The 24,202-nt window shown below is 38.7% G+C and overlaps 4 protein-coding genes across 5 annotated transcripts; 1 reads left to right on the top strand and 3 right to left on the bottom strand.

Annotated features, from left to right (window-relative positions):
• Positions 1-198: 198 nt before the first annotated feature.
• pinta (prolonged depolarization afterpotential (PDA) is not apparent) lies at positions 199-6,890 on the bottom strand. 2 transcript variants are annotated; one of them, XM_065496432.1, is made up of 8 exons: positions 6,870-6,890; positions 3,691-3,957; positions 1,414-1,573; positions 1,258-1,366; positions 1,047-1,199; positions 613-723; positions 451-553; positions 199-387 (listed from the first exon to the last, which is right to left on the bottom strand). In XM_065496432.1, exons 2-8 carry the CDS (start codon positions 3,920-3,922, stop codon positions 293-295), a joined length of 963 nt encoding a protein of 320 aa, XP_065352504.1. In that variant the 5' UTR covers positions 3,923-3,957; positions 6,870-6,890; the 3' UTR covers positions 199-292. The 2 variants fall into 2 exon arrangements, with proteins under 2 accessions (XP_065352504.1, XP_065352503.1); XM_065496431.1 differs by lacking the exon at positions 6,870-6,890 and adding an exon at positions 6,580-6,723.
• Positions 6,891-7,169: 279 nt separating this feature from the next.
• Positions 7,170-12,117, bottom strand: LOC135947503 (uncharacterized protein C2orf42 homolog). The gene is made up of 12 exons (XM_065496425.1): positions 12,009-12,117; positions 11,686-11,946; positions 11,473-11,627; positions 11,266-11,416; positions 11,020-11,211; positions 10,818-10,965; positions 9,949-10,124; positions 9,583-9,880; positions 8,949-9,079; positions 8,708-8,884; positions 8,508-8,655; positions 7,170-7,605 (listed from the first exon to the last, which is right to left on the bottom strand). Exons 2-12 carry the CDS (start codon positions 11,899-11,901, stop codon positions 7,397-7,399), a joined length of 2,001 nt encoding a protein of 666 aa, XP_065352497.1. The 5' UTR covers positions 11,902-11,946; positions 12,009-12,117; the 3' UTR covers positions 7,170-7,396.
• Positions 12,118-12,474: 357 nt separating this feature from the next.
• TM9SF3 (transmembrane 9 superfamily protein member 3) lies at positions 12,475-17,085 on the top strand. Its single transcript, XM_065493837.1, has 9 exons — positions 12,475-12,672; positions 13,653-13,848; positions 13,902-14,024; positions 14,077-14,321; positions 15,028-15,159; positions 15,213-15,379; positions 15,446-15,880; positions 15,990-16,220; positions 16,286-17,085. Exons 1-9 carry the CDS (start codon positions 12,601-12,603, stop codon positions 16,428-16,430), a joined length of 1,746 nt encoding a protein of 581 aa, XP_065349909.1. The 5' UTR covers positions 12,475-12,600; the 3' UTR covers positions 16,431-17,085.
• Positions 17,086-17,293: 208 nt separating this feature from the next.
• Positions 17,294-23,699, bottom strand: LOC135945805 (SANT and BTB domain regulator of class switch recombination). Its single transcript, XM_065493686.1, has 11 exons — positions 23,423-23,699; positions 22,841-23,062; positions 22,671-22,786; positions 22,500-22,613; positions 22,293-22,446; positions 20,752-21,021; positions 19,964-20,225; positions 19,756-19,900; positions 19,560-19,700; positions 17,660-17,864; positions 17,294-17,608 (listed from the first exon to the last, which is right to left on the bottom strand). Exons 1-11 carry the CDS (start codon positions 23,677-23,679, stop codon positions 17,347-17,349), a joined length of 2,148 nt encoding a protein of 715 aa, XP_065349758.1. The 5' UTR covers positions 23,680-23,699; the 3' UTR covers positions 17,294-17,346.
• Positions 23,700-24,202: the final 503 nt, after the last annotated feature.

Raw genomic sequence — 24,202 nt, 5'->3', positions numbered from 1 at the left:
AACAATTCACTGGCTTGTTTCCAAGTGGAAGTTAAATTTTGGCAGCCGAAAGTATAAGTAAGTTGTCCTGTTTACATTAACATTAATGTCCGCCATGCAAATAATAAAATTGTCACATTTAATTTTTCTATTAGGGATAAAATTGCAAACAAATAAAACGTTTCAATTTTATCAGGTAAAAATTCTGTTTCAAAAATAGTAGAAGGAACTTTATTAAATATCAATAAACCTGTAAAACTTGTAATATGAGACAATATATATCACTGGCGATCAAATGCAGTCGCGAAAAACTTCAGCTAGCGTCGCTTTTCAAGTCCATGTTTGCTCTATATTTATAATCATCCGTAAACCAATCTCGCTTGTTGGAAACCTCATTGCGCCAGTAATCTAAACGATATATAGACCCTTTGAGTAAAAAAAATAAATATCAGACAGGTGAAAGTCACTCACCAATTACAGAGTTCAATTTTGGTCCAGTCCCGCCGTACTCGACGGGCAACACCTCCGGATTAATCAGACCAACCAGAGGTTTTATTGTTCGATGAGTGTGAATCTTCAAAAAATTAACCAGATTAGACGTTCAAAACTAGAGAGGATTTATTTATTAATTACCCGCTGTCTCATTTTCTCGTTCATGAACTTGCGGAAAATGTTGAGGACCATGTTTATGTGCAGCGGCGAATTTACAAAGTCGATGCTTCGTGTCCGGACAGGATAGCAATCCTGTTTACAAGGGAAAATTAATTATTTTTTACTAAAAAAGAACAGAATCATAATTTTGTCCATAATTAAAATAATTAAAAAATTGTGCAATAAAGAGGATAATAACCAAGGTTATAGTCATTATTATCTTTGCACATATTTTTTAATTATTTCAATACAGCGGCCGTACAAAAATTTATATAAATAATATTAATTCCAATTATTCAGTCTTCATTTCATATTATTTTTCCTAGCAGGCGGAATTTTAGCTTGATTTTGACGTACTGTGTCAGCTGTTATATAACATTATGATAATTTTTTAAACGGTGTGCAGTTATTTTTACCTGCCATGTGTGGACAAGTTTCTTGATAAGATGAGGAGTCAACTGGAGAGCGTGACCAAGTCCGACTCCGTCCAAATCTATGACCGCCCGGAGCCCGTAAATGTAGAGAACGGTGGATTGCCGAGTCAGGATTTCCATCACCATTTTCGCCACCTGCACGAAAAAACGAGCAGTGTTAATAAGAGAAATCACAAAAGTAGCGGCGCAAAACCTTGAGTATGCTGTTAAAGGCCGTTTCCCTGGGATTGTGCAAGGCCGCGCGTACAATTATCACAGTTTGACCGGTCGCCGAGTCTCTTTTCAGCAGGGGAATAAAGATCCTGAGAGCTGGTTGAGCAAAATTTAAAATATTTGTTTCAGCACTTGCCCCATTCTGAGCAGCCTCTGGATTTCTTGATCCTTCGGATCCCTCAGGTCGTACCATTCCGGGGAGGTCGCCCTGAGTTCGTAAAAATTTCGGATTTTCTCCCTGGCCCTCTGCTGATTGAATTTGCACCCTCTGAGAAATCGGAGCAGAGTTTCGTCATCTGGAAAGAGAAGTGTAAAAAATATGAGCGTTTCGTAATAGAGAGGCGGGTGATTTGATATTATAGCATCTGTTTTCCTCATCAGCGCGGTGAAACGGCGGTGAAAGTGCTCTTATCACAAAAAGATGAGAGATTAATGTACGCCTGCCTGACTGCACTTTGTTCCTTGTTAGAACAGTCACTGCACACAAAATCGAAATCTTAAACTACAAATAAAAAACCATCTGTGGGATTTTTTTTTAATATAAATGAATATAATTAATATTAAATGATTATGATGATAGATAAGTTGACCGATACTAAATTATATCTCTGCTCTCACTGTTTTGTCCTATTGTAAATTCATCCTATCGCTGTTTATCTATTTATAAACATAATTTTTATTTTTATAACAAATGCGCACGACGGTTTTTCCATGGCTGTAGCACAAATAATGTTTGTGTGATAAAGAAGGGTCTCGTGATATTAAGACAATTCATTTTTAAGACATCTCATTTTAGCGTGACTCACGCATTTTACAGACCTTCAAATTAACAAAAATGTCGTCATCTTTAAAAAATAGGAAATGCTCCACATTTTCGGTGCGCACTTGGCACAAGAGTTTTTTTTTCTCGGCCTTTAAATTAAACTTATCAGGTTATTTTTTAAGAATTTGAATCAATATTTAATTGGTTTTAAAACCTTGCTGGTTGAAGATTTAAGGGACGAGGAAAACTGAATTTAATTGAGATTGAGTTCATTAACCACTTTTATCTGATGCTATATCAAATCAATGTGCAAATAAAAAAGATTTGGCGGTTAGCGAGCGACTGCACTCGATTGTTGGGAATTCCCCACAGATTTTGATTGATAAAACCTCACGTGTAGAGGTCATTTTTTATATTAGAAACTCATCGAGGTTAGATGTTCCATTATAATGAAAGAAACGGACTTTATTCTCGTTTCTCAAAAGCATTGATTATATAAGAATAAAAATTTAATTCTCCTTTCATGAACCTTTAAAAGCACGCCGTTTTTTGTTCAATATACCGTCAGTTTCAACAAAGTTTGAAGCGTTGTTAAAGGGTAACAGGGAAATGAATAAAATCACGTCAAAAATGAGAGCTGATTTTTTTTAATCTTTGATTTCCAGTCCCAATATCTGTCTACAACGGAAATACTGATTCAAGGACATTTGTCAGAGCAACGAGCGAACCGAGACGGCGTGGTGATAATTTAATAAATCAGAGTAAATTAAATCCGGTTCTTTTAGTCATTTTCCTGTGCTCAAAATTAGCCGATTAAAGCGAAATTCATCAATTGAATAAAATTACTAAAATCTCCAAACACTATCCTAAGAATATCCTCACGAGGTGAAAATTATTAGAAAATTTGGCTACATTTTAATTTAAAGTCAGCAAAATAGTAATTACTTATTTGCCAACTTTTTCTAAAACAAATCGTCTTGAACTCCCAACCCATTTAAAGTGGAATGATAACAGGGCAACAATTGAAAATTATTTGAATTGTTGGATGCCATAAACAATTGATCGATAAACAATTTGTTCAACAATTTGCAAAAATAAAAAAGGACCTTCCTACAATAAAAATTCAAATTTTGCCAATTTTCTCTAAAATTTCGAGTGCTTGAACATATTTTCTTGGCAAATTCCGATTCCTCTCGTCGAGATCTGTCCAATTGTGTATGCCACTTATTGGGGAAACTCTTGGTTTTGAAATTAAATCGGATTTCAAGTAAGGAGACAGCCATTACCATTTGAAAAGCACGCTAACTTTCCAGACAATTTTCTCAAAAAATTACAGTGCTTCTTAGGTCAGTTTAGGCTTTTACTGAATCCTAAGGGACGAGTTTATGCATTGGCAACAAGCATTTTCCAGGATTTTGCAGTATCATTCCTCTTTAATAGTAATATTACTTATTTGCCAACTTTAAAAAAAATCGTCTTGAACTTCCAACCCATTTAAAGACGAGCTTGTAGAACAATTATATATTAATCCTGCATACTCATCGCAATCAATAAGTTGCGCTAACAATAACAAAGACTCAATCTGTCAATTAAAAGTGCAACACAACTACATATTAGCGATTGTGAAAGGCATCACAAAGACACACATACCGTCGTGTGCGTTGAGATACGAGTTGAACTGCAGAAACTGTCTGAGGCTGTTCAAGTGCTCGCTCCTCTTTTCCGGGTCGTCCTTGAGGAATTCTTTGGCGTAGTCCAGATCTTGCTGGTCCAGCGTTGTCACGCACGTGTCTGGACATCCGTCTCTTTGGTCGTGCAGGTCCAGGTTGCCCACCTCCGAGTTTAGGGTCGCGACCGACTGCGAGTCCTCCTCAGGCGGCATTATTTTCCGAATCGATCGTCGCACTTGAAATAAATCTGCAAACATCCTCTAAGAGTGTTAGAATGAAATGCTACAACGCATGGACTTAAAAACCATTTTTCCCACCAGAAAATCTGATAACAAAAAATGATAAGCGCGTGAAGAAGATATGCAACTTTGGAGCAATCGTCACGCCAAAAGCTTGCACCGAAGTGTGAGACATTTTATTTTTATATATATCACTGTCAAGTAGCGAGAGTTTGTCCTACAAAAGTGTCACAGACGCTCCTCCAGACGCAGACATTGATATAATTTGTTGCCGCGAACTAGAAAGATAAGCAAACGACGTGAGTGCAAAGATTTTTAGAACAAAAACCAACAGACAGTCTCAAATCTCAAGTAGTGTGCTTGACCCACCCCGCACCCACCCACCCACAATGTCTGGATTCGCACGCCATTCAAGATAATTAATAGACTTAGATGGATTGCGTGTGTCACATACATTTTTTGGAGGAAATCCCAGCCGCATTATTTTACCTAACGGCGGAATACAGAACAATATAAACGAGAGCAGGTCTCATATTCTTTTATTAACTGACGCACGAGGAAGTTTCCGTGAGAAAATATTTTTTTATAACCGCAAAAGTTCGTGTGTGAGATTATTTCTCATAAATTAGAGCACTACTTTATTGTGAATAAAATAAGTAAAATAACCGAACTCTAATTTTCACTGGAGTGTTTTTCACGACAACCCTAACTTCACAGTCTTGAATTTTTTTTGTATTTTGTATTTTCCGCATAAGGATGAAAAACGGACCTGCGAATCATTTACTTTTAAACTCCACATTAGCAGAACTCACGCAATTATTTAAGACTTAAAATAAGCTAGACTTTCATTATAACCGTCTAAAAATAATATTAAAATCCTCCGATTCGCTAAAAGAACGGAACAAATTTGTACACAATTGATTATTAAAATAGTTTTTAGATGATTTTTCAAATACTATAAAACTGTTTTGATTCTAGAAAGATAAAATTTTAAATTACATAATACATTTGAATGTTTTGCTTTGGTTTTGTAGCGGTACAACAACGCGGTCCTGCTTTTTGTTGGGAGCCAATTATTTTCGGCGGTTTGAATTATTGTAATTTTGCATTATTGTTTAAAGAGGAATGATACTGGAAAAGCCTGGAAAATGCTTGTTGTCAATGCATAAACTCGTCCCTTAGGATTCAGTTAAAGCCTAAATTGACCTAAGAAGCACTGTAATTTTTTGAGAAAATTGGCTGGAAAGTTAGCGTGCTTTTCAAATGGTAATGGCTGTCTCCTTACTTGAAATCCGATTTTATTTCAAAACCCAGAGTTTCCCCAATAAGTGGCATACACCGTTGGACAGATCTCGACGAGAGGAATCGGAATACGCCAAGAAAATATGTTCAAGCACTGTAAATTTTGGAGAAAATTGGCAAAATTTGAATTTTTATTGTAGGGTGGACCTTTTTTATTATTGCAAATTGTTGAACAAATTGTTTATCGGTCAATTATTTATGGCATCCAACAATTTAAATAATTTTCAATTGTTGCCCAGTATCATTCCACTTTAACAGCAGAAAGATGATTTTAAAATAAGAATTCAGTTTTCGTCCGTCAGCCACACGGTGCTGACGTGATTCGTTTAATTGTGCAGAACGCGATTTATAGGGTTCTTGTACTTGATTAAGTTTCCGATCGGATTTGCAACTGTAACCTAATACACCAACCAAATTCGTCAATCTGAATTCATCGTTCTTCATCATTTCAACCCTTTCAATCTCCCAAAGTTTTTTTAAATTTTATTAAAATCCGGGGCAGTTAAAATTTAAATCAATCTTATAACAAGGTCGTTTAAAATGAAATGGAATATGAGCTTTATTCAGTCTGCTGGATTTTTTTAATTCGCTGTTCAAGGGAAATGCTGATATTAATTGATTTAAGATTACTATATATCTTAACTTTCATCTTAGATAATTGAAATCTGACAGAATGCCAACGGAATTTAATTAAATTAAAATCCCTTTTAAAACAAAATAAACCTGAAAATTTATGATTTTTATTCGTAAAAAATCGCTTAAAACTAAAGTGTAAAATTTCGCCTAAAGTGGTCTAAATTTGGTTAATTAATCTAAAAATCCTGTAAATAAAAATCTGAATCATTGCCATAGAGGTGACGCGAGAAAAGCGCGACGCATTTTTACTTGCAATAAAGATAGCATCATTTGGGTGGCATATATGGGCGTGGAAATATACAAAAAAGAAAACGTAATTAGTGGTAAATTATTCGTCACAAAAAATAGCACGCCTTTTAGAGCGTTAGAAACTGTGCCGCTGCACAGTGTCGTTAAATGCGGGCGCCCGCTGGATGAATATAATTAAATGACGCTTGACAACCAACGTCGGAACAACAAAACGATTTGTTTCATGATATTATTTTAAATAGTAACACTAATTAATTTTTTTAAAATTAGTTTTCTCCAAATTATAGAAAAGTTGTATGGTGAAGGTTGTAATTACCGCAATCATGGCAATTATGTATTTCAGGGAAATTTTTAAAAATAAATAATTATTTTGACGTAGCTTGAACAACTTTAATTCCATGCATGTTTGAAACAATAGAAATTAAATAAAACATAAAACTCACCAAGAAACTAAAGAGTATATAGCGTGTAATTGAGGCTGCTGCACTCAAGTGGCGTCGCCAACTGACTGCCGACTGATGTGATTCGAGAGAGGGCAGTCCTCGGAATAATAAAAGTAGCAAGTAACAAGCAAAAGTGGTGGGTGCAGCAGCTGCAGCGCGATACAAGAGGCCAATCACCGCAATGCGCGATCTATTTGTACGATGCGTGCGCGAACCAAATTTTAAAAAGACAAGTACACTTGTGATCGTCTGCGCGACTTCAAATTCAATTAAAGCAGTTATATACTGACCGTGGTCTCCACAGTTCACACTTTGGCCTTCTGTTGGCCGTCTTGCCTTTCACAGCGCGCACACTCGAGTGAAGTCTCACAAGCCAATTGAATAATGAATGCACTCTACTTCTGGCTTTCAATAAACAAGAGCTAGGCGTCTCGCTCTCGTAATAAATAATGAAAAAAAAGAAAGGTCCATTGTAAAAAAATGCTCCACTTAAAAATACGCGAGAGGTGCTGCCATCTCATGATTATTTTGTTTTCCTGGCTGAATAATACTGGGTTAAAATTAAATTTAGCATTTTAAAACACGTATCATTGATTATAAGCACTTTTTAATATCACAACAACCAGAACATTTAATCTGCTTCGTCTACGATAACTCGGATAACTCAATAATTTCACATCGACGCGAAAATTCTATGTAATAAATGCAATCACAAGTCGCAGGACAAACAAGGTTCTTGATGCTAACTAACAACAGTCATAAAATAAAAGATTCCCAGTAAATTTGGCAAGCGGTTACGTCCACAAACTCTAAATCACTACAGAAGCTTCTTTTTGGCACAGAGAATTTTCGGGGAGCGGTTTACTTTTTTGGCTACGTCTTGGCAGTTGTGCGGGTGCTGCTGAAAGCGCTGATGGCCAAATTCAAAAGTCAGCGACATCTCTCCCACGTGCGTACGCGGAAACACGTCTGGAACCCACTCGATGATGAACGGGGTCGGATTTTTCTGCTCTGGCGCTGTTAAACCTGTAAAAGGAAAAATAACCAGTGATGGGAATTAAAGACAATTGATTTTTTTTCCTATCTGATTTACTTTTACACTCTTCTAACATTTTTAAAAACATAAAAAACACCATACTTAAAGATTTTTCTCTACCAAATATTCTGGCGATTGTTTAAGAAAGTTATTTTATTGCTTTTTTCAAAAGTTAATGACCAAGAAAACTACTAATTGTGACGCGTTTTAACCGATAATAACCGAAATTAGCCAGTAAAACCATCGAAATGTGACCTAAACGCTCTTTTTAAAGGCTTGAAAGATGAAAAATAATTATTTTTATTACTCCTTCAAATATTAATACGCATTGCGTGGCGGTTTTTTTTTTTTGAAACAAAAAGAACTCGCTTGGTTTTCCCGCAATCGAGTGGGGGAGGTTTTTCACCCACCAGAGTACCTTTAAAAAGGGATTAAAAATATTAAGGGTTGAAATTAAAAAATCCACATCACAAACCCTCTGAGGAATTTAATTACGAGTGTTTTGACACCTAATTTGTCAATTTATCTAAAAAAACAGTAGGAGGAGATCAATTTTAAACGCGACGAAACGTGGTCCAAAAATAAAAAAACGATTTTTAATCTATTAATTCGAGTTGACGGATTTTACTTCAGGACGTCTTAAATGAAAGGTAATGGCGAGTACCTGACGACCTTACCGCACCCTGAGATCGTTTCCAGAGCAACTTTTCGCGATTTTTTCAACCATTTTGATACTTTGCTAACTCTTTTATCAATAAAAAACCTTAAAAACGAAGCGCTTTGATTTAAATTCCTTGAATGGTATAAAGTGAGAGCGAAAATTGCTACAAAAAATGGGAAAACCATCAAAATGCAGCGGAAAAAACCAACAGTAAAATATTATTTTAAATACCTATTTTCAAGTAGGTTTTCAGCTCCAGGGGCCGAATGAGCGGCATGTTAGCGGAGAAAAGGGACTTTTCCTCCTCGCTCAAGCTCACAAAGTGGTCAAAAGTTCCATCTTTATTCTCGACAAAGCTCCTCGTGATGTCCAACGGCACCTGCAACAACCATCTTCAATAAACCCTGCGATATTCAAATCCAATTTCTTACCGCTGGAGTATCAAAGATCTTTTTGACGTGAATAATATTGGTTATGTGCCAAGTGTACTTGACGAAGTTGCTCGAGCGCGGCGTAGAACTCAGCAGTCGGTTCACCGTCGTCACAGCGGGAATCCTTTTCTTCTTCCCGCCGTTGCAAATTCGCTCTTTCAGGCAGTCAAAGAACACCTGGCGAAGCATGATCAGAATTATTATTTGCGCGTTCAAGGAAACTGGTCAGGCAGGTTTGTACCTGAGGTACGTGGAACACCAGCGGGTCTGGTTTGCCAGAGGTCTCGTAGTGCATCGTCTCATTCAACCGCTCAGTCACAGACGCCAGCCACTCCATAAAGGCATACGAGGCCCGAGATTCGTCCACAGGCTCTGAAAGGCGAGAGTATTGTTATTAATTTGAACAACAAAACTGAGGCTCTCATTTTTTTAATTTATTTTATCATAGACGAAACGGTATTTGATTCAGGGTTGCATTAAAATTGCTTACCACCCGGTATTTTTCAACATTGGTTTTTACCACTCAATTTTTACCAATTTCTTGCGCAAGAAATGAATTTAATCCATGTTTCCCCCATGAAAATCTTAAATTTGCGGTCGAAGTGGTAAAAATTTCCTCTACTGCGCAGATTTTTTTATTTAAATTGCCGTTTAATTTACATTTCACATTTAATTCCTTCAGAAGTGTTAAAAATCATGCATGAGACTGTAAAAAAAATCAATTCCCTAGCTCCTTTTATTTTCACGAATTTCCTGGTATCTTAAGAGATAGGTTTTCAGCATTATTACAGTTGGACTTTTCTCCCTCTTTTCCTATCGATATTTTTGTATGTTTCCTAGATGCAGATTGAATTTGGAAAAATCAACGCATTTACCTGTTGAGGCTGGATTCAACTTCTTGGCAAAACACGCTGGATTCTTTTTGGCCACTGGCTTCCTCTTCCCCAAAGACAACATCGGCATGTCTGGTGGATGCGTCCTTGCGCTCGCTACTTCAGGCATGAGGAAAGCGGTCGAGACAGCAGAGTCAAGCACGTCCACCTTCTTCCCAACATCGACTAAGCCAATGGTCCGGTCAAGCAGTTGACTGTCCAGACTCGGGAAGGTTAGACTCTCATCCTGATCGCCAATTTTCATTTGAATATCGTCAAGGTTTGCGTCTAGTGAGTGCACCTAGTAAAAAAAATACAAGATTAATGAATTAATTGAAGAACTGGACAAAATAAATTATAATGATTTACCTCAGTGATTTGTCCATCATCGTTGAGGGAGAGACTAGTGGTTCCGAGGATGGACTGGTCACTCAAAACCTGGAAACTGACTTCTTGGCCACCATCTGCGGTCTGTTTTGTGACGACAGCTACAATCTGATCAATCGGTAATTGATTGACCAACAATTTGGTTGCATCAAGCGCATCTATAAATTAAAATATCAACAATTATCTTGAAACAATGATAATTAAAAAATAATGATTTGAAGATGATGGGAGCTACAAAATTTATATTGAAGAAAACAAGTGGATTCTTGCGCCCCTTGACGCGCCTACCCTTCTGGCAACTGTCCGTTGGGCGGCAAAATTGAACAAAAGACTCTCAAATATAGGCGCCTGCCCAGGCAAAACCACAAAAAACAGTCCTGAGGAAGGTCATTGACAGGCTAGGATGAAAAATCGTCGCCAAGTGTCGCTAAATGTGCTCGAAAGTACCGAAAAAGCGTTAAAAACCGGCATGGGAGCGAATCTCAGGTCGGGGTACCCTGAAAAAGGTCATTAGGGTATCCCAAGTAAAATTACAATCCAAGAGCTGTCCAATGAGGGGTCGTGGTCGACGATCCAACGAGCAACCGAATTTAAATAAAATCAAAACTATTTTTCGCCTTTGTAAAATATTGAGAAAAAAACGGTAAAAATTATTTTAATTTTCCTATGGGCGCAAAAATCCGAAAACTGGTTTCCAGACCAACGAAACAATGAATTTGAAGATAATGGGAGTTTAAAAAATAATGTTGAAGAAAATCAATGGTTGGGTAGCATCGAAAGTAGGTCGAGTTTTAAGTTTATTTGCTTTGTTTACCAAGTTTAGGCTTGTTGAAGAATTAACCATGAATTACCTTTAAGTTGAGTGATTTGCGGGACTAGCAGCGAAACATACATAGTAAATTCTTCAGACAACTTGACATCACTGGCAAAAGCTGCAACACAAGCGTAATAGTGCAAGCACTGCTTCTCGTTTGGATTCTTCCCAGGAACTTTGCTGGTCTGCAAGTAATTTTAAGGCTAATTAATTTAAAATTTCTCTCACAGGATTACTACCATGTTGTCATAGGCCTTGCAAGCGCAGCAGTATTTGTGCTCGACTCTCTCCTTAATTTTCGTGCTGAAAATGCTGAGGTGGACGTAGCCGAGCGGACACTTGGGGCTTGGTTTGCACTTCACGACCATCATATTTTTGGAGACTCTCTGCACCAGTGGCCCGTCGGTCTCAGATTGCAGAAGCCAAATGGCCTGAATTAAAATTAATAAAAATGCTCTCGGCTACCATTTAATTTCTCATCTCACCTGCTTGACCTCATTACTGACAACTAAAGTCTGCAAAATTTCGTTTTTAATCAGCAACGGCTGAGCTTGAGTGTAACATCGGACAGCAGCCTGAATGTGGTTGCAAGGCAGCAGCTGGAGAGAAGGAAATCCATTTTTGTCCTCAAACTGCCTGCTCAATCGATATCTAATTAAAAACAGTTTTGTAAACGATAAATTCAAGTATACCTTTGGCAATTCTCGACAAAGCATTGACCCTGAGAGTTTAGCAGACTGAGAGCATCGCTCGAAGCATCCAAACTAGACGCCGAGTCCAAGTTTTGGGGGACGTGCACGAATCCACGCACATCTGGACCTTTTTCTCTCACACGAACAGAATACAACTGCGAATTTGGACAGCAAAATAACTCTAACAAGGCCGGAAATTCCAAGCATTCAAACCTGGTTGGAGCCGCCTGTGATTAATTTGCACGCGTCGATCGGTTTGTTCTGCTTGTCCGCGAGCCCCCTGTTGAAGACGACGTCGCAGGCTCTGTTCTTGCAGCTGGACCCTCTGGTGCCGTTGTACGTGCCACATTTGGGACACTTGCGGACACCCCGCAGAGTGGCTCTGCCCAGATCCCCCAGCAGTGCCCGAACTCGAGCATCATTCGGCATGGCTTAATTAGCAAAAAGGGCTTTCACAGATCTCATCAACGTTCACTGCAATAATAAATCCTCAGTTGTAAAATTTTAGAAATTTTTTAACCTTGAGAAAACCTTACAACGCGACAATGAAAGATGAAATTCTTCTCTGTACTGCTCTGTGCTTCAGTTTTCAGTTCAGTGCCTGTGTCTGCCTGGTCCCTGCTGTGCTGCAGCTGTTTATTTTGATTCAGAAGTTAAGAGGAGCGCGAGGAGCGCAGTTTTTGCCGATTAGCCAATGAGAGAAGAGGGAACATTTTTTGCTGTCCTAAAATTCATTTTTTATTCACGCGAAAAGATCTCTTCTAATAAATAGCATTTTTATAATTCTGTTGTTTAATGATAGTTTTCAAATGAGACATATATGTATTTACTTAAATTGAATCAGCATTATGTATTCAATATTATTGAAACGTGTTTTTATTATTGAACAAATGAGCTGGAACAGTTTTGAATCAGACGCCCACTGCCGCCAGACAATAACAACCAATGCTGACGTATACTCCAGGTTGGCGCGCTCTGATTGGCTGCCAAATGAAGTGTTGTCAAAGCAGAACAGATGATTTTGGTTTAAATGGCGAACGTAGAAGGAATTGCCGGGGTCGACTGCCGATGAGATTCCGGAATCATCCATGATCGATTAGTGCTTTTTAGACATTTTCTACTGCAAAAATGAAGAGCACTATTTTGGTGTTGGTTTGGTGTTGCGTCAGTCTCGTCAACAGCGACGAACACACTCATACGGTAAGCAGAAAATCGTCCTCCGCATCTAAATTTATTCCACTGCGACTGTTTACATTTTCGCTCCTTTTCCGCGTTTCTCTTCAATCAGGAGATTTGTTGTGTGAACTGAATTAATTTGTGCGGGTTAGGAACGTAAAATTTGTTCAAAGATGAAAATGTCTTGCTAAAAGCAAGCCACGAAAACATCAATAAAATTTTAGGCTTGGAGCTGAAAAAAAATGTCAAATTTTGGGTGTATTTTCCGCCCCTTTTTGTGACGGATTGCAGCAGGAAAAATAATTACATACCCTGGCTAGAAGTGTGTACATAGAGCAAATTTTCTTATATTCCGTGTAATTAAACGTATGTATGTTATCTAGTCATCAAATGTTAGGGGAACCGGTGGTATCTATGTACAAACAATTTTGCACAGCTGAACAGGCTGGATTTAATACGTATCGAATTCAACTCTACGTTATTTTTACACGGCGATTTTATTGTTTTCATAATTGTTTTTACATTAAGCCTGTTGCTGTACTTGTCAAATCATAATAAAATACATACCAAAGTGATTTTGAGTCAACAAAAGCCATAACCCTTGACATTTCGGGCATTTCCAGCTTCTAAAACCAAACATACCCTAATTTTCACTGTTAGATTCAATAAAATTCTCTTATCGCTTGTTATTTCACCGGCTTTAAAACATTCGTCTTGAGTTATCTTCCGTGTTTTACTTGCTGACGTGAGCTTTTTGAAGTTTCGTCATGTTTAATTACATCTATGCACTGTTTACAAATTTTAATGAGACGGTTTTAACCAAATATTAACACGTTAAATAATAAAAAACCGATTTAAATTCGCCCACGTACACGTTTTCCCCCAGATTACCTTTGATAATTTTCTCGCTTGTGATTGTCGTATCTCCTCCCCTCTTGTCGTGTTTCTTTTGAAAAGCGGAAGTAAGAAGGAAAATATTCATTGATTGTTGTTCTTTCTTGCAGTACGATGAAAATGAGGAAGTTGTGCTGTGGATGAACACTGTCGGGCCGTACCACAACCGCCAAGAGACTTACGCCTACTTTTCCTTGCCATTCTGCGTGGGTTCCAAGCAGGCAATCAGCCACTACCATGAGACGCTCGGGGAGGCCCTTCAGGGCGTTGAGCTCGAGTTTTCCGGGCTCGACATCGAGTTCAAAGGTTTAAAAAAAACTAAAAACTAGTGTTAATTTATTAATTATTTTGGTTTGCAGCCGACATCTCGGCTACACCGTACTGCGAAATCGAGCTGACCGATGACAAGCAGAAAGCATTTGTTTACGCTGTGAAAAACCACTATTGGTACCAAATGTACATAGACGACCTTCCTATTTGGGGTACGTTTCTTGAGCTTTCAATCCTTCAGGCCTGCAGTGATTTGAATTTTAGGAATCGTCGGGGAGAGTGAGGAAAATGGAGGCACCGTGAACCACTTCATTTGGACGCACAAGAAGTTTGACATTGGATACAATGGCAACAAAATTGTCGACGTCAACTTGACCTCCGAGAACAAAGTTCGGCTGGACCTGAATGCCAAAATTCCGTTCACTTACGAAGTCAATTGGCGGAAGTCGCCGATTAAGTACGAGGACCGATTCGACAAGTACTTGGACCCTAACTTCTTCCAGCACAGAGTAAGTTTAATAATTTCCGTTGACATTAAAGTGCTAAAAAAGCTTGAAACCAAAAATCTGCCAAAAATAAATTTTATATTTCATTGATTAACTGATCTAATTATGGATTATGGTTAGAAAACAAAGGCACTCATGCATCAGACACAATTTTGTGAGCTCCAAATTGGTTTTAAGACTTTACTGAGCTTGGAGAAGTGCATAGTTTAAATTTAACATTTAATCAAAATTGAGGAAATGTTTTCAAGAATTTCAGAGCAACATTTTAGATATCAGTTTTAAAATTTGTCAGGGTTGCATTTTTTGCTTACCACCCGTTTTTTTCACCAATGGTTTTCACCACTCAATTTTTACCAATTTCTTGCCCAAGAAATGAATTTTTCCATTATTCCTCTGTAAAAATCTAAAATATGCTGTCGGAGTGGTCGAAATTTCCCCTACTGTGCAGATTTTTTCTTTTAAATTTCATTTTTTTGCTGCTTCAATTTCCCCAAGAATTTCTCTGTCAATTTTTCAAGTCAAGGTCATTGCAAACAATTTTTTTTAGATGTGTATTTTGCAACCCAGAAATTTTTGTAACTCTTGCTCACTCTGTAAACATTAGCAGAGAATATATGGTTTAATTTAGCAGCGGAAAATTATCTCTAGATAAAAAGACAACTGACAAGTATGATCCATATTTTAATTTATTTGTCCTATAAAATTTCAGATCCACTGGTTCAGCATTTTCAACAGTTTCATGATGGTCATATTCCTTGTTGGCCTGGTGTCCATGATTTTGATGAGAACGCTGAGGAAAGACTACGCAAGATACAGCAAAGACGAAGAAATGGACGACATGGTGAGCGTTGAATGACACGCACTCAATCAAACTTATCAGCTTTTTTACGACAGGAGCGCGATTTGGGCGACGAGTACGGTTGGAAGCAGGTTCACGGTGATGTGTTCAGGCCCGCCTCGCAGCCCATGATCTTTTCAGCCCTGATAGGAACGGGTTATCAGGTCGTCACGGTTTCTCTCTGCGTCATAATCTTCGCCATTCTGGGAGAGCTCTACACCGAGTAATTAGACGAAGCAATCAATAATGAGATAATATTAAAAAAACGCCGCCTTTTCTCCCCCCGCAGGCGAGGCTCTCTGCTGAGCACGGCCATCTTTGTTTACGCTGCGACCTCGCCAATCAACGGCTACTGCGGCGGCAGCCTGTACGCCAGGATGGGCGGCAAGGTGTGGATTCGGCAGATGCTGCTGTCGGCCTTCCTGCTGCCGGCGATGGTGTGCGGAACCGCCTTCCTCATCAACTTCATCGCCATCTACTACCACGCGTCGCGCGCCATTCCGTTCGGCACCATGGTGGCTGTGACCTGCATCTGCCTGTTCGTCATCCTGCCGCTGACCCTGGTGGGCACCGTGCTCGGACGCAACCTTGCCGGCCAACCGGACTACCCTTGCCGCATCAACGCCGTGCCCAGGCCCATTCCGGAGAAGAAGTGGTTCATGGAGCCCGCGGTCATCGTCGGACTCGGAGGAATCTTGCCCTTTGGTTCTATTTTCATCGAAATGTAAGTAAACCAAATGATTTTAAGTGTGATTTCTTTCTGCTCTCTTCAAAATTAATTCAAAGGACTTCAATCAGAATGATTATTAATAAAATTTGTGATTTTTATTCAGGTACTTCATCTTCACATCGTTCTGGGCTTACAAGATTTACTACGTCTATGGTTTCATGCTGCTGGTGTTTGTGATCCTGATGATTGTCACCGTGTGCGTCACCATCGTGTGCACCTACTTCCTGCTCAACGCCGAAGACTACCGGTGGCAGTGGACCAGCTTCCTGTCGGCTGCTTCCACGTCGGGATACGTTTATCTCTACTCCTTCTACTACTTCTTCTTTAAGACAAAGTAAGAACGAACTCTACCTTTAAAAATGCAGGACGAGACTAAATACGGATTTTTGTTTGTTGCAGGATGTATGGATTGTTTCAGACAATGTTTTACTTTGGGTACATGGCACTGTTCAGTCTGACGCTGGGCTTGTTGTGCGGCACCGTCGGCTACATCGGCACCAGCTTCTTTGTCCGCAAGATCTACTCCACCGTGAAGATCGACTGAGCCGCTACTTTATTTCAGCTGTTAAACACTATAAATGTCTTACTCTGTTTTCACGCGAGTTTTGTGAGTATTTTCCTCAAAAGTCCTCGTTTTTCTGTGACCACGAACCAACTGATGCACGAGTAGAAAACGATTTATTTTATTTTGCCGTCTCAAATCTGACCCGGAAGCGCACAATACATAAATTTGTGCGAGTTGTAACGTACTAGGAAAATTAAGAGCCAGGTCTTGTTTGAGTGGTGCCGTTCGCCAGCCCTGTTTTCCAAGACTGGCGGCATTGGCTTGAAGCATTCCAGCGTAGTCACCAGTGATCAGGATGTGTTTTGCTGCACGAAGACTCATTCAAATTGAACATTATTTGTGTATATTATCAGAGTTTTATTTATTTTGTTAAGTGCGAGTGAATGGAGTCGTGATGATTATCTGTCAGTGGCATTTCAGTCATCAGCTTTTTCTCTTCGTTTCTATATAGTGAGGTAATTTTGAAGAATAAGAGTTGGTGACTATTGTTGTGTGATGTCGCGGCATTATCTGACTACTTCTTGCAAAATGGACTTTTTTATGAAAATATGTAAAAAAAATGTTCTCATAAATGTATTACTGTCGGATGCATGTTCACAAGGTATAAATATAAAAGATACGAATAATATCAAAACTTCTTTCATTAATAATCAAATAATTTTTCACTATTTTCTATACTTTTCCAGACTTAACCATAATAATGAGTGTTCCAAGCTTTTCAAATCCGTTTGAAGACGAAAAAGATTAAATTGATGTTCATAAAAATAGGATATAAACCGCTTTAGATATTTTTCTGTTTTTTTTTGTGTGTGGGATCCGTGAATTCTCGAATTAATTGAAACCAGTTATTTTGAAGTGCAAAGTGGTACAAACGATCCGAAGAAATTTTTTATTATTAGTTATGCTTGACCCTGAGACGGTTTTTGCTTTGGTTGGATGCTCCTCTGAAGTGCTGGTCACGCCACTCTCTCTCCAGACCGACAAACGTGCCTCCAATTGGTCCCTGCGCGTGCGGGAATCTCGAGCCGGATGTATTGGAAGTTTTCCTCGCTAACCAGGTCGTTAGTCGGCGCACGGCTCTTTCCTCGTATTCCCTCTGGTCATCCTGATTGCTCCGGGTGGATAGATTTGGGTCCCAGTGCCGTCCAAAGGGTCCCCTGCGAACGTTAATTTACAGACAGGACTGGAAATTTCGTAGAATGTTATACCTGGAAACGGGCAGCACTGGGTTTTGGCCTATCGCGTTCAGAATTCTACTCCGGCTCTTCGCCGGCATGCTTTTGATGCTGCGCTCCTCCTCTCCGTCTTCGCCGCTGTCCTCGCTGCTCTCGCTGGAACTGCTCTCGCTTGAATCTGCCATCTCTTGAACACAGCTGCGCATATGGCGGGATGATGATGATGCCTCTTCATTTCCTGCGATTTTTAAATTTTACTCTTACTCATTAGGAACTCTGCGTCGCAATTTATTCCTCGTCTCGATTATCATCTTTTTAATGATTTATATAATAAATTAATTATCCCGGAGACTTTTTAACTTTAATAATTTAATTTGCATATTTGCCGTCGGTACAGAGTCAACGTTGCTATTATAAATTCAGCTTGCAAATACGTATCGGGGCATAATTTTCTGTCAATAACGAATATTTATATGTATTTTCCTTCAAATAAATTATAGGTGGAAAAGTTGCCTGATGGTCGTGAACGCTGTTCTGTTTAATATAAAAGTTTTTCAATAAATTATATCAAAAGAGTCTTTGTCAAATTTCTTTAAAATTTAAATACGAAATTTTAGAGAGTGAAGGGGAAAGAGGGTTAAGAAGGAAGAGATGCACCAACATTGGCCAGAAAGATGATGAAATAACGGAGGGCATAGAACAATAATCAAAACTGGCAGAAATGTCCTATTTTGAAAATTTTAAAAAATTTAGAAATACCATCTTGTTGATAATATTATCTTTAAACTCTTCCTATTCAATATATTTTGTAACAAAATTAATTATTTTCATAAACAGTTCAAAATAAAAAAAAAAAAATATCCAAGATCGAGGCATGGTAAAGTTTTCTTGATTTTGGCTTCTCTCTATGGAAAAAAATGATTTAAATGGCCAGATTTAAATCCACATGAAATACATATTTTTATTTTCCTTGCGCCACGCGTATAAAGGTGGATAATAAATAATTCGTGAAACATAGTGGCAAATTTAATTTTTGCATGACCGGAAAAGAGTTTTAAAAAAATGTCTATTTAATACTTTATAGCAAATTAAGGCATTAAAAAGGCTTTATTGCCTGCCAGAAGATATATAGCAATAAAAATAACCCTCTTGTGCAGTTCACAATCAGATCAGAAGAGAGCAGGGGACTAGGGAGGGGACAGTAGGGAAGAATATTTATTTATTCCTTTATTTGTCTTTCCTTTTTCTTTTCCTCGGCCCGTATGTTCCTGCATATATAGCACTTATACTTGTGTGTGTTCTGCAAATTGAAACTTAGGCTGTTGAAACACACAACTGATTTAGATTTTTGTTGATTCAGGTTGGAAAACATTCCAAAAATCGTGCGTCCTCCAACAAACTGAACATTTTTCTCCTTAGAAGATTTGTTTTTGCTAAGACCGAGATCTTCCTTTGAATTTTATATGACAAAATGTTTATATTTTAAAGAGGAATGATTCTGGAAAAGCCTGGAAAATGCTTGTTGCCGTTGCCAATGCATAAACTCGTCCCTTAGGATTCAGTTAAAGCCTAAATTGACCTAAGAAGCGCTGAAAAGCGAGAAAATTGGCTGGAAAGTTAGCGTGCTTTTCAAATGGTAATGGCTGTCTCCTTACTTGAAATCCGATTTAATTTCAAAATCAAGAGTTTCGCCAATAAGTGGCATACACAATTGGACAGATCTCGACGAGAGGAATCGGAATATGCCAAGAAAATATGTTCAAGCATGTAATTTTTGGAGAAAATTGGCAAAATTTGAATTTTTACTGTAGGAAGGTCCTTTTTATTATTGCTAATTATTTATCGATCAATTGTTTATGGCATCCAACAATTCAAATAATTTTTAATTGTTGCCCTGTATCATTCCACTTTAATAATCATATCAGAAACTTACGCTGCTCTCGGCCTCGACTCGATTCCCACACGAAAGGAGGCAAAAACGTGTGTCCTGGCTTCGAAGCGTCCAGCCGTAGACACGCCATGGTCGGTTTTTGTTCCTCAGCCTCCGCCGTTGCTTCCAACCCTTTTGAGCAGTCTATCCAAACCACATAAAAATTATAAATTTGGATTAAAGAAGAGGACAGACAAACCTTGTGTTTTGGCACTCGCGACGCACGACTGTCCCAACGGCGCAGGAGCGACGGCGATGAACGTCCGGAACTCCTGGAAGATGGCCCACGCTGCTTTGTCCTGCTCGTTCTCCAGCTCAGGCACGTGCTCCTCGTACTGGCAACCCTGAAGAGAAGGTCGATTTTTATTATTAGGAAAAAATCAAGTTATTTTGAGATTTGTCCATACCGTTTGCGTTTCAACGGGGGCAAACCTGAGGACCCTGAGTCCGCAGCAAGGGTGTTTGCCGAATGCCCGCTGACCTCCGACGAATTGAGGAGCATCGGGGTGGAGGCGGCACCAGCCGACCTGGCTCAGGCAGAACAGACCCTGGCACCGGGAGCAGTTGAGCCAGTGCGCCTCTCCCCACAGCCGCCAGTACACCTTCCGCCAGGTTCGCAGCTCGACCTTCAACTCAGCCACGTGGTCCGAAAGACTCCAGTTCACCAGCCTGGAAAATGGAAATTTCTAGAGTTACATCCTGGATTTCTAATTTTCTCTACGAATTTTTGTTTTAATTTAAACAGGTAATTGGGGGAAAATGTTGTATTTTTATAAGCACTACATTTTGTTCAAAATTTACAAAAAATAACAATGCACGCGGATTCAAACATTCAGATTAATTTGTTTTTAACCTTAAAACTAAAAATCATGAGGTTTATTCATACAAACACTTAAAGGGCAAATTTTTTGAACCTTTATCCGGCCAAAAATATTTTTATCGAACAGAAAATTTTCATTTAAATATATTAATTTGTGTTTTTACAAGTATAACTTTTATTTCTTAATAAAAAAATATAAAGATTCCTAACTTTATTCATTTTTATTATGTATCAAGTTAATTGACATTTGATTGCTGATAATATTCTTTAAAAAATTTGTTAAAAAACAATATTTGATTTCATTTTACTGGCCTCCAAACTAAAATCTTTATTTCAAGATAAAATCTCCGATAAAAAAAAAAACACGAACAATACCTTGTATGCGAGTGTCTGAGCTCTCCAAAATTGCCGATCTGTGTGGCGGAGGGTGCGCAGGGGATGCGGTGCGCGAGGCCGAGTGAGGGGATCAATCTGCGGCACTCGCCGCACTGGAACATGAACGCCAGCGAGCCGAAGTGGCCGCGTTGGTTGTCCGCCTCCGGCTCGCACAACGAGCTGATCAGCTTGCAAAACAGCCGCCCCTGGATGCGGTCCTTCCGATCTCGCAGCTGCTCCACCTCCCGATTACTGAAAAGACCGGCCAACCTGAAAAATATATTTATTCGGGTTGAAAATAAGCCACGCCATTTTGCAATTTATTTAATTAACTATAGATGTTTCCTGTAATTGTTACAGAGAGAAGCAATTTTAAATTAAATCTAACGGCGGTTCTACATAAAATATGGATTTCTTCTGCTGGTAATTTTTGATGTTCAATTTAATATTCTACTCACACAAAAAAACTTTGCTGTCGACGTGACTTTTCCAAGTTTACGATTGCTTTAAAACTTTTTGGCATTGATTGGCGCGGAGAAACGAAATTGTTTGCTCGTTAAAATAAACCTGAAAGCTGCTTCATTCTGCAGCCTTTTGACCTTCATTCCATATATTTGTATCCGAGAGTTTAACCTTAAATCCTATTTGATTTGAGCAGGGCATTGCGGTTCCGTCACTCAGCAGATCGCACAGCGTGTTCCTCTAATTAATTTCACATTTGACTTGGACACTTTTGCATAGACGATCCAAACTAAAATTACGATCGAAATGTTTTTTAATAAAATTTTAAAATTTGCACGATTATTATTTAACTGGGAAAAAGGTTTCAAACTTTCAAACCTTAGCATTATAGGAAAAGAAAAAAATTGCTCATTTTATTTCTGGTCTTAAAATTATCCTTAATAGAAAATAATCTAATTCACCAGTTGCATAAACCCTAAGTGTTCGAAGCCGCCAACAGATGGCGCCACCGTAGACTTTCGATTTTAAGGCACTTCCGCTGCGATTTCAGACTCAATCTAGCTACTGTGCATTCTTCAATAAATTTGCTATTTTTTGACGTGTTGAAAACCAAAATCGGTTCAGCAAATCGCCGTAGAATCGTGAAAAACTATTTTTTGAAATATAAAAATCTTTTCCAACGTTTCTACGGTGAATGGCTGAACCGATTTTGGTTTTCAGCACGTCAAAAACGCAAATTAATTAAAAAAAGCAAAATAGCTAGATTGAGTTTGAAATCGCAGCGAAAATGCCTTAAAACCGCTTAAAACAAATTTTTTTAAGAAAGTCTGTGGTTGCGCCATCTGTTGGCGGCTTCAATAACTAAGGGCTTATGCAACTGGTCAATTGGAAATTTAAAAAAAATCAAACGGATATTTGGGTTGAAAAATAGCTGATTGTAATTGATTTTAATTCTTTTTTAAAATTGTATTTTCATAATTTATATTAGAATTGCTATTTTAGCTTGTTTAATTTATATTCCAACTATTTTCTCACCGTGAAATAAAATTTACGATAGTGAAAACCCAAGAAAAACTAACCTGGAGAGAATGGAGTCATTGATACAAGCCAAGTTTGCCGGTCCGGCTAGCAATTCATTCGCCTTTGAATGGCAGAATTTCATGCACGCCTCAAACAGCTCTTCCATCTGGAGAAACGCGGCAGACGTGAGCACCGCCACCACATTCGAGCAGTCTGCGGAATCAATAAATTTTCAATTGAAAAAAATGAATATATTAAAATCATACCAAGCTTGGGCCAAGATTCTTTGTCATCGGGCTGTCTTTGCACCCAGTTCATGAGCCACTCAAAATTCGACACGTCACAGTGGACAGATATGTCCATTTCTTCCAGCCGCTGACCTTCACCACACAAAAACTCATAATCAATGAAATATAAAATTAGAATTTGTTGCAAACCTGCCGTGACTTCAGCAAAGTATCCCATTTCGGTGACCAAGAGTGCTTGCGGGCATTTGAACGTTTTCTTCAGCCCTTTGACCTCGTCGCAGACGTGGATTTCAACCTCAACATTGCTATTTTTTTTTAAATTTAAGTTTACCCCATTTCGTAAAAATGCGTTCAGGAACCTGTTTCTATTCTTGGCCTTTGCCAATTTGTCTTGGTGCCTGCCACGCCGGCTCGGCCTCTCAGGATTCGGGCTCGTGGACTTCTTTCCACCGTCCTCGCTCTTTTTGGCACTTGGGGCTGCGGCCGGAGGGGTTGTTTTCGGCACCAAATAGGGCAGCACTGAGTCGAGCAGACCCTCTTGGAGCACCTGGTGCAGCTTTCTCTTCGCCATCGTGTGCTCACTGCCCCGAAAAGATAATAGACTCTGCTGTCATTTCATCATTTTTACGCGAGAAACTTCTTTTCCAATGAATAAATAAATTGCTGTAGCAGCGGCGATTTTTGCAACACTTTAATTTGCGTTTCGTTGAAAGAAAAGTTACGGACAATCGCCTGCCATTTGAAGGATTTTTCAGTTAAAAATTAAAAAAATATCCTGAAAAAGCTAATTGCCAAATAAATAAGACAGTTTAGTCATTTCATTATATAGAGAAGTAAAAAATATAGATTTTCATCAAAATTAATTTTTTTGCCGACAATTTAAAACACCACAGACTAATTTCATGGTTTTAATCTTGGAGACCAAGTGATAGTTTATTTACCTTGGAGGAACGGCTCCGTTTTCCAAGTTGTGTCCGTTTTGAACAAGTGCGCTGGGAGTGTCCAGGAGCTGTCTCCAGTTGATCTGTTGGACCGACTTGCCCGCTGCGGCGCCGTCCGGCGGCGTCTCCACTGCCTGGTGGAGCTGGTAGGACGAGTGCAGGAAGTCGAGGAAGTCCTGCACGGACATGTCCGAACACGACTTGGCCCTCGGGAGGCCGTCGGTGTCCGGGGGCTCGGACACGGCCGCCTCGGCCATCTCGCTGCCGCCGCACTGGAGTTGTTTGGTTGTTTGGCACAAAAACGCTATTGCTTTTGGTGCTTGGCGGCAACCGGTACTAAATGTGGGAACCGGTTGGGAGATTATAACTGAATTTGCATTTATTGCCTTCAAGTGGCCGTTCGGTATTGCTATATTATTATTGCCTTTCTCTATAGGAGCTTTTTTAGTTTCATTTTCAATTGAGTTATTTTTTTTTTAAAAGCGTGACTTATTAATAGAAGCTTAGAAAAATATATTTAAGAATAGAGAGCAAAATTAAAATTTATTTTAACAATAAATTCGAAAATAAATATTAATTTGTACTGAAAAATATTTTAAAAAAAATTTTAAATTAATATTACGTGTAAATTTTTGATAATATTTGTTTTGCATAAAAGAATTTAAACATTTATCATGCTTTTTGTATTTTAACAGGTTAGTCTTATTTTTTTGTGATCTCTTTTTGGCTCAATTATTTTGCTGAGCGAAAATAAACATTCCTTTAAACTATCAAAGAAGT

The sequence above is a fragment of the Cloeon dipterum genome, chromosome X (assembly GCF_949628265.1).
Source record: "Cloeon dipterum chromosome X, ieCloDipt1.1, whole genome shotgun sequence".
Lineage (NCBI taxonomy): Eukaryota > Metazoa > Arthropoda > Insecta > Ephemeroptera > Baetidae > Cloeon > Cloeon dipterum.
Note: the sequence above shows the minus strand (reverse complement) of the source record. Positions and strands in the feature narration are given on the sequence as shown.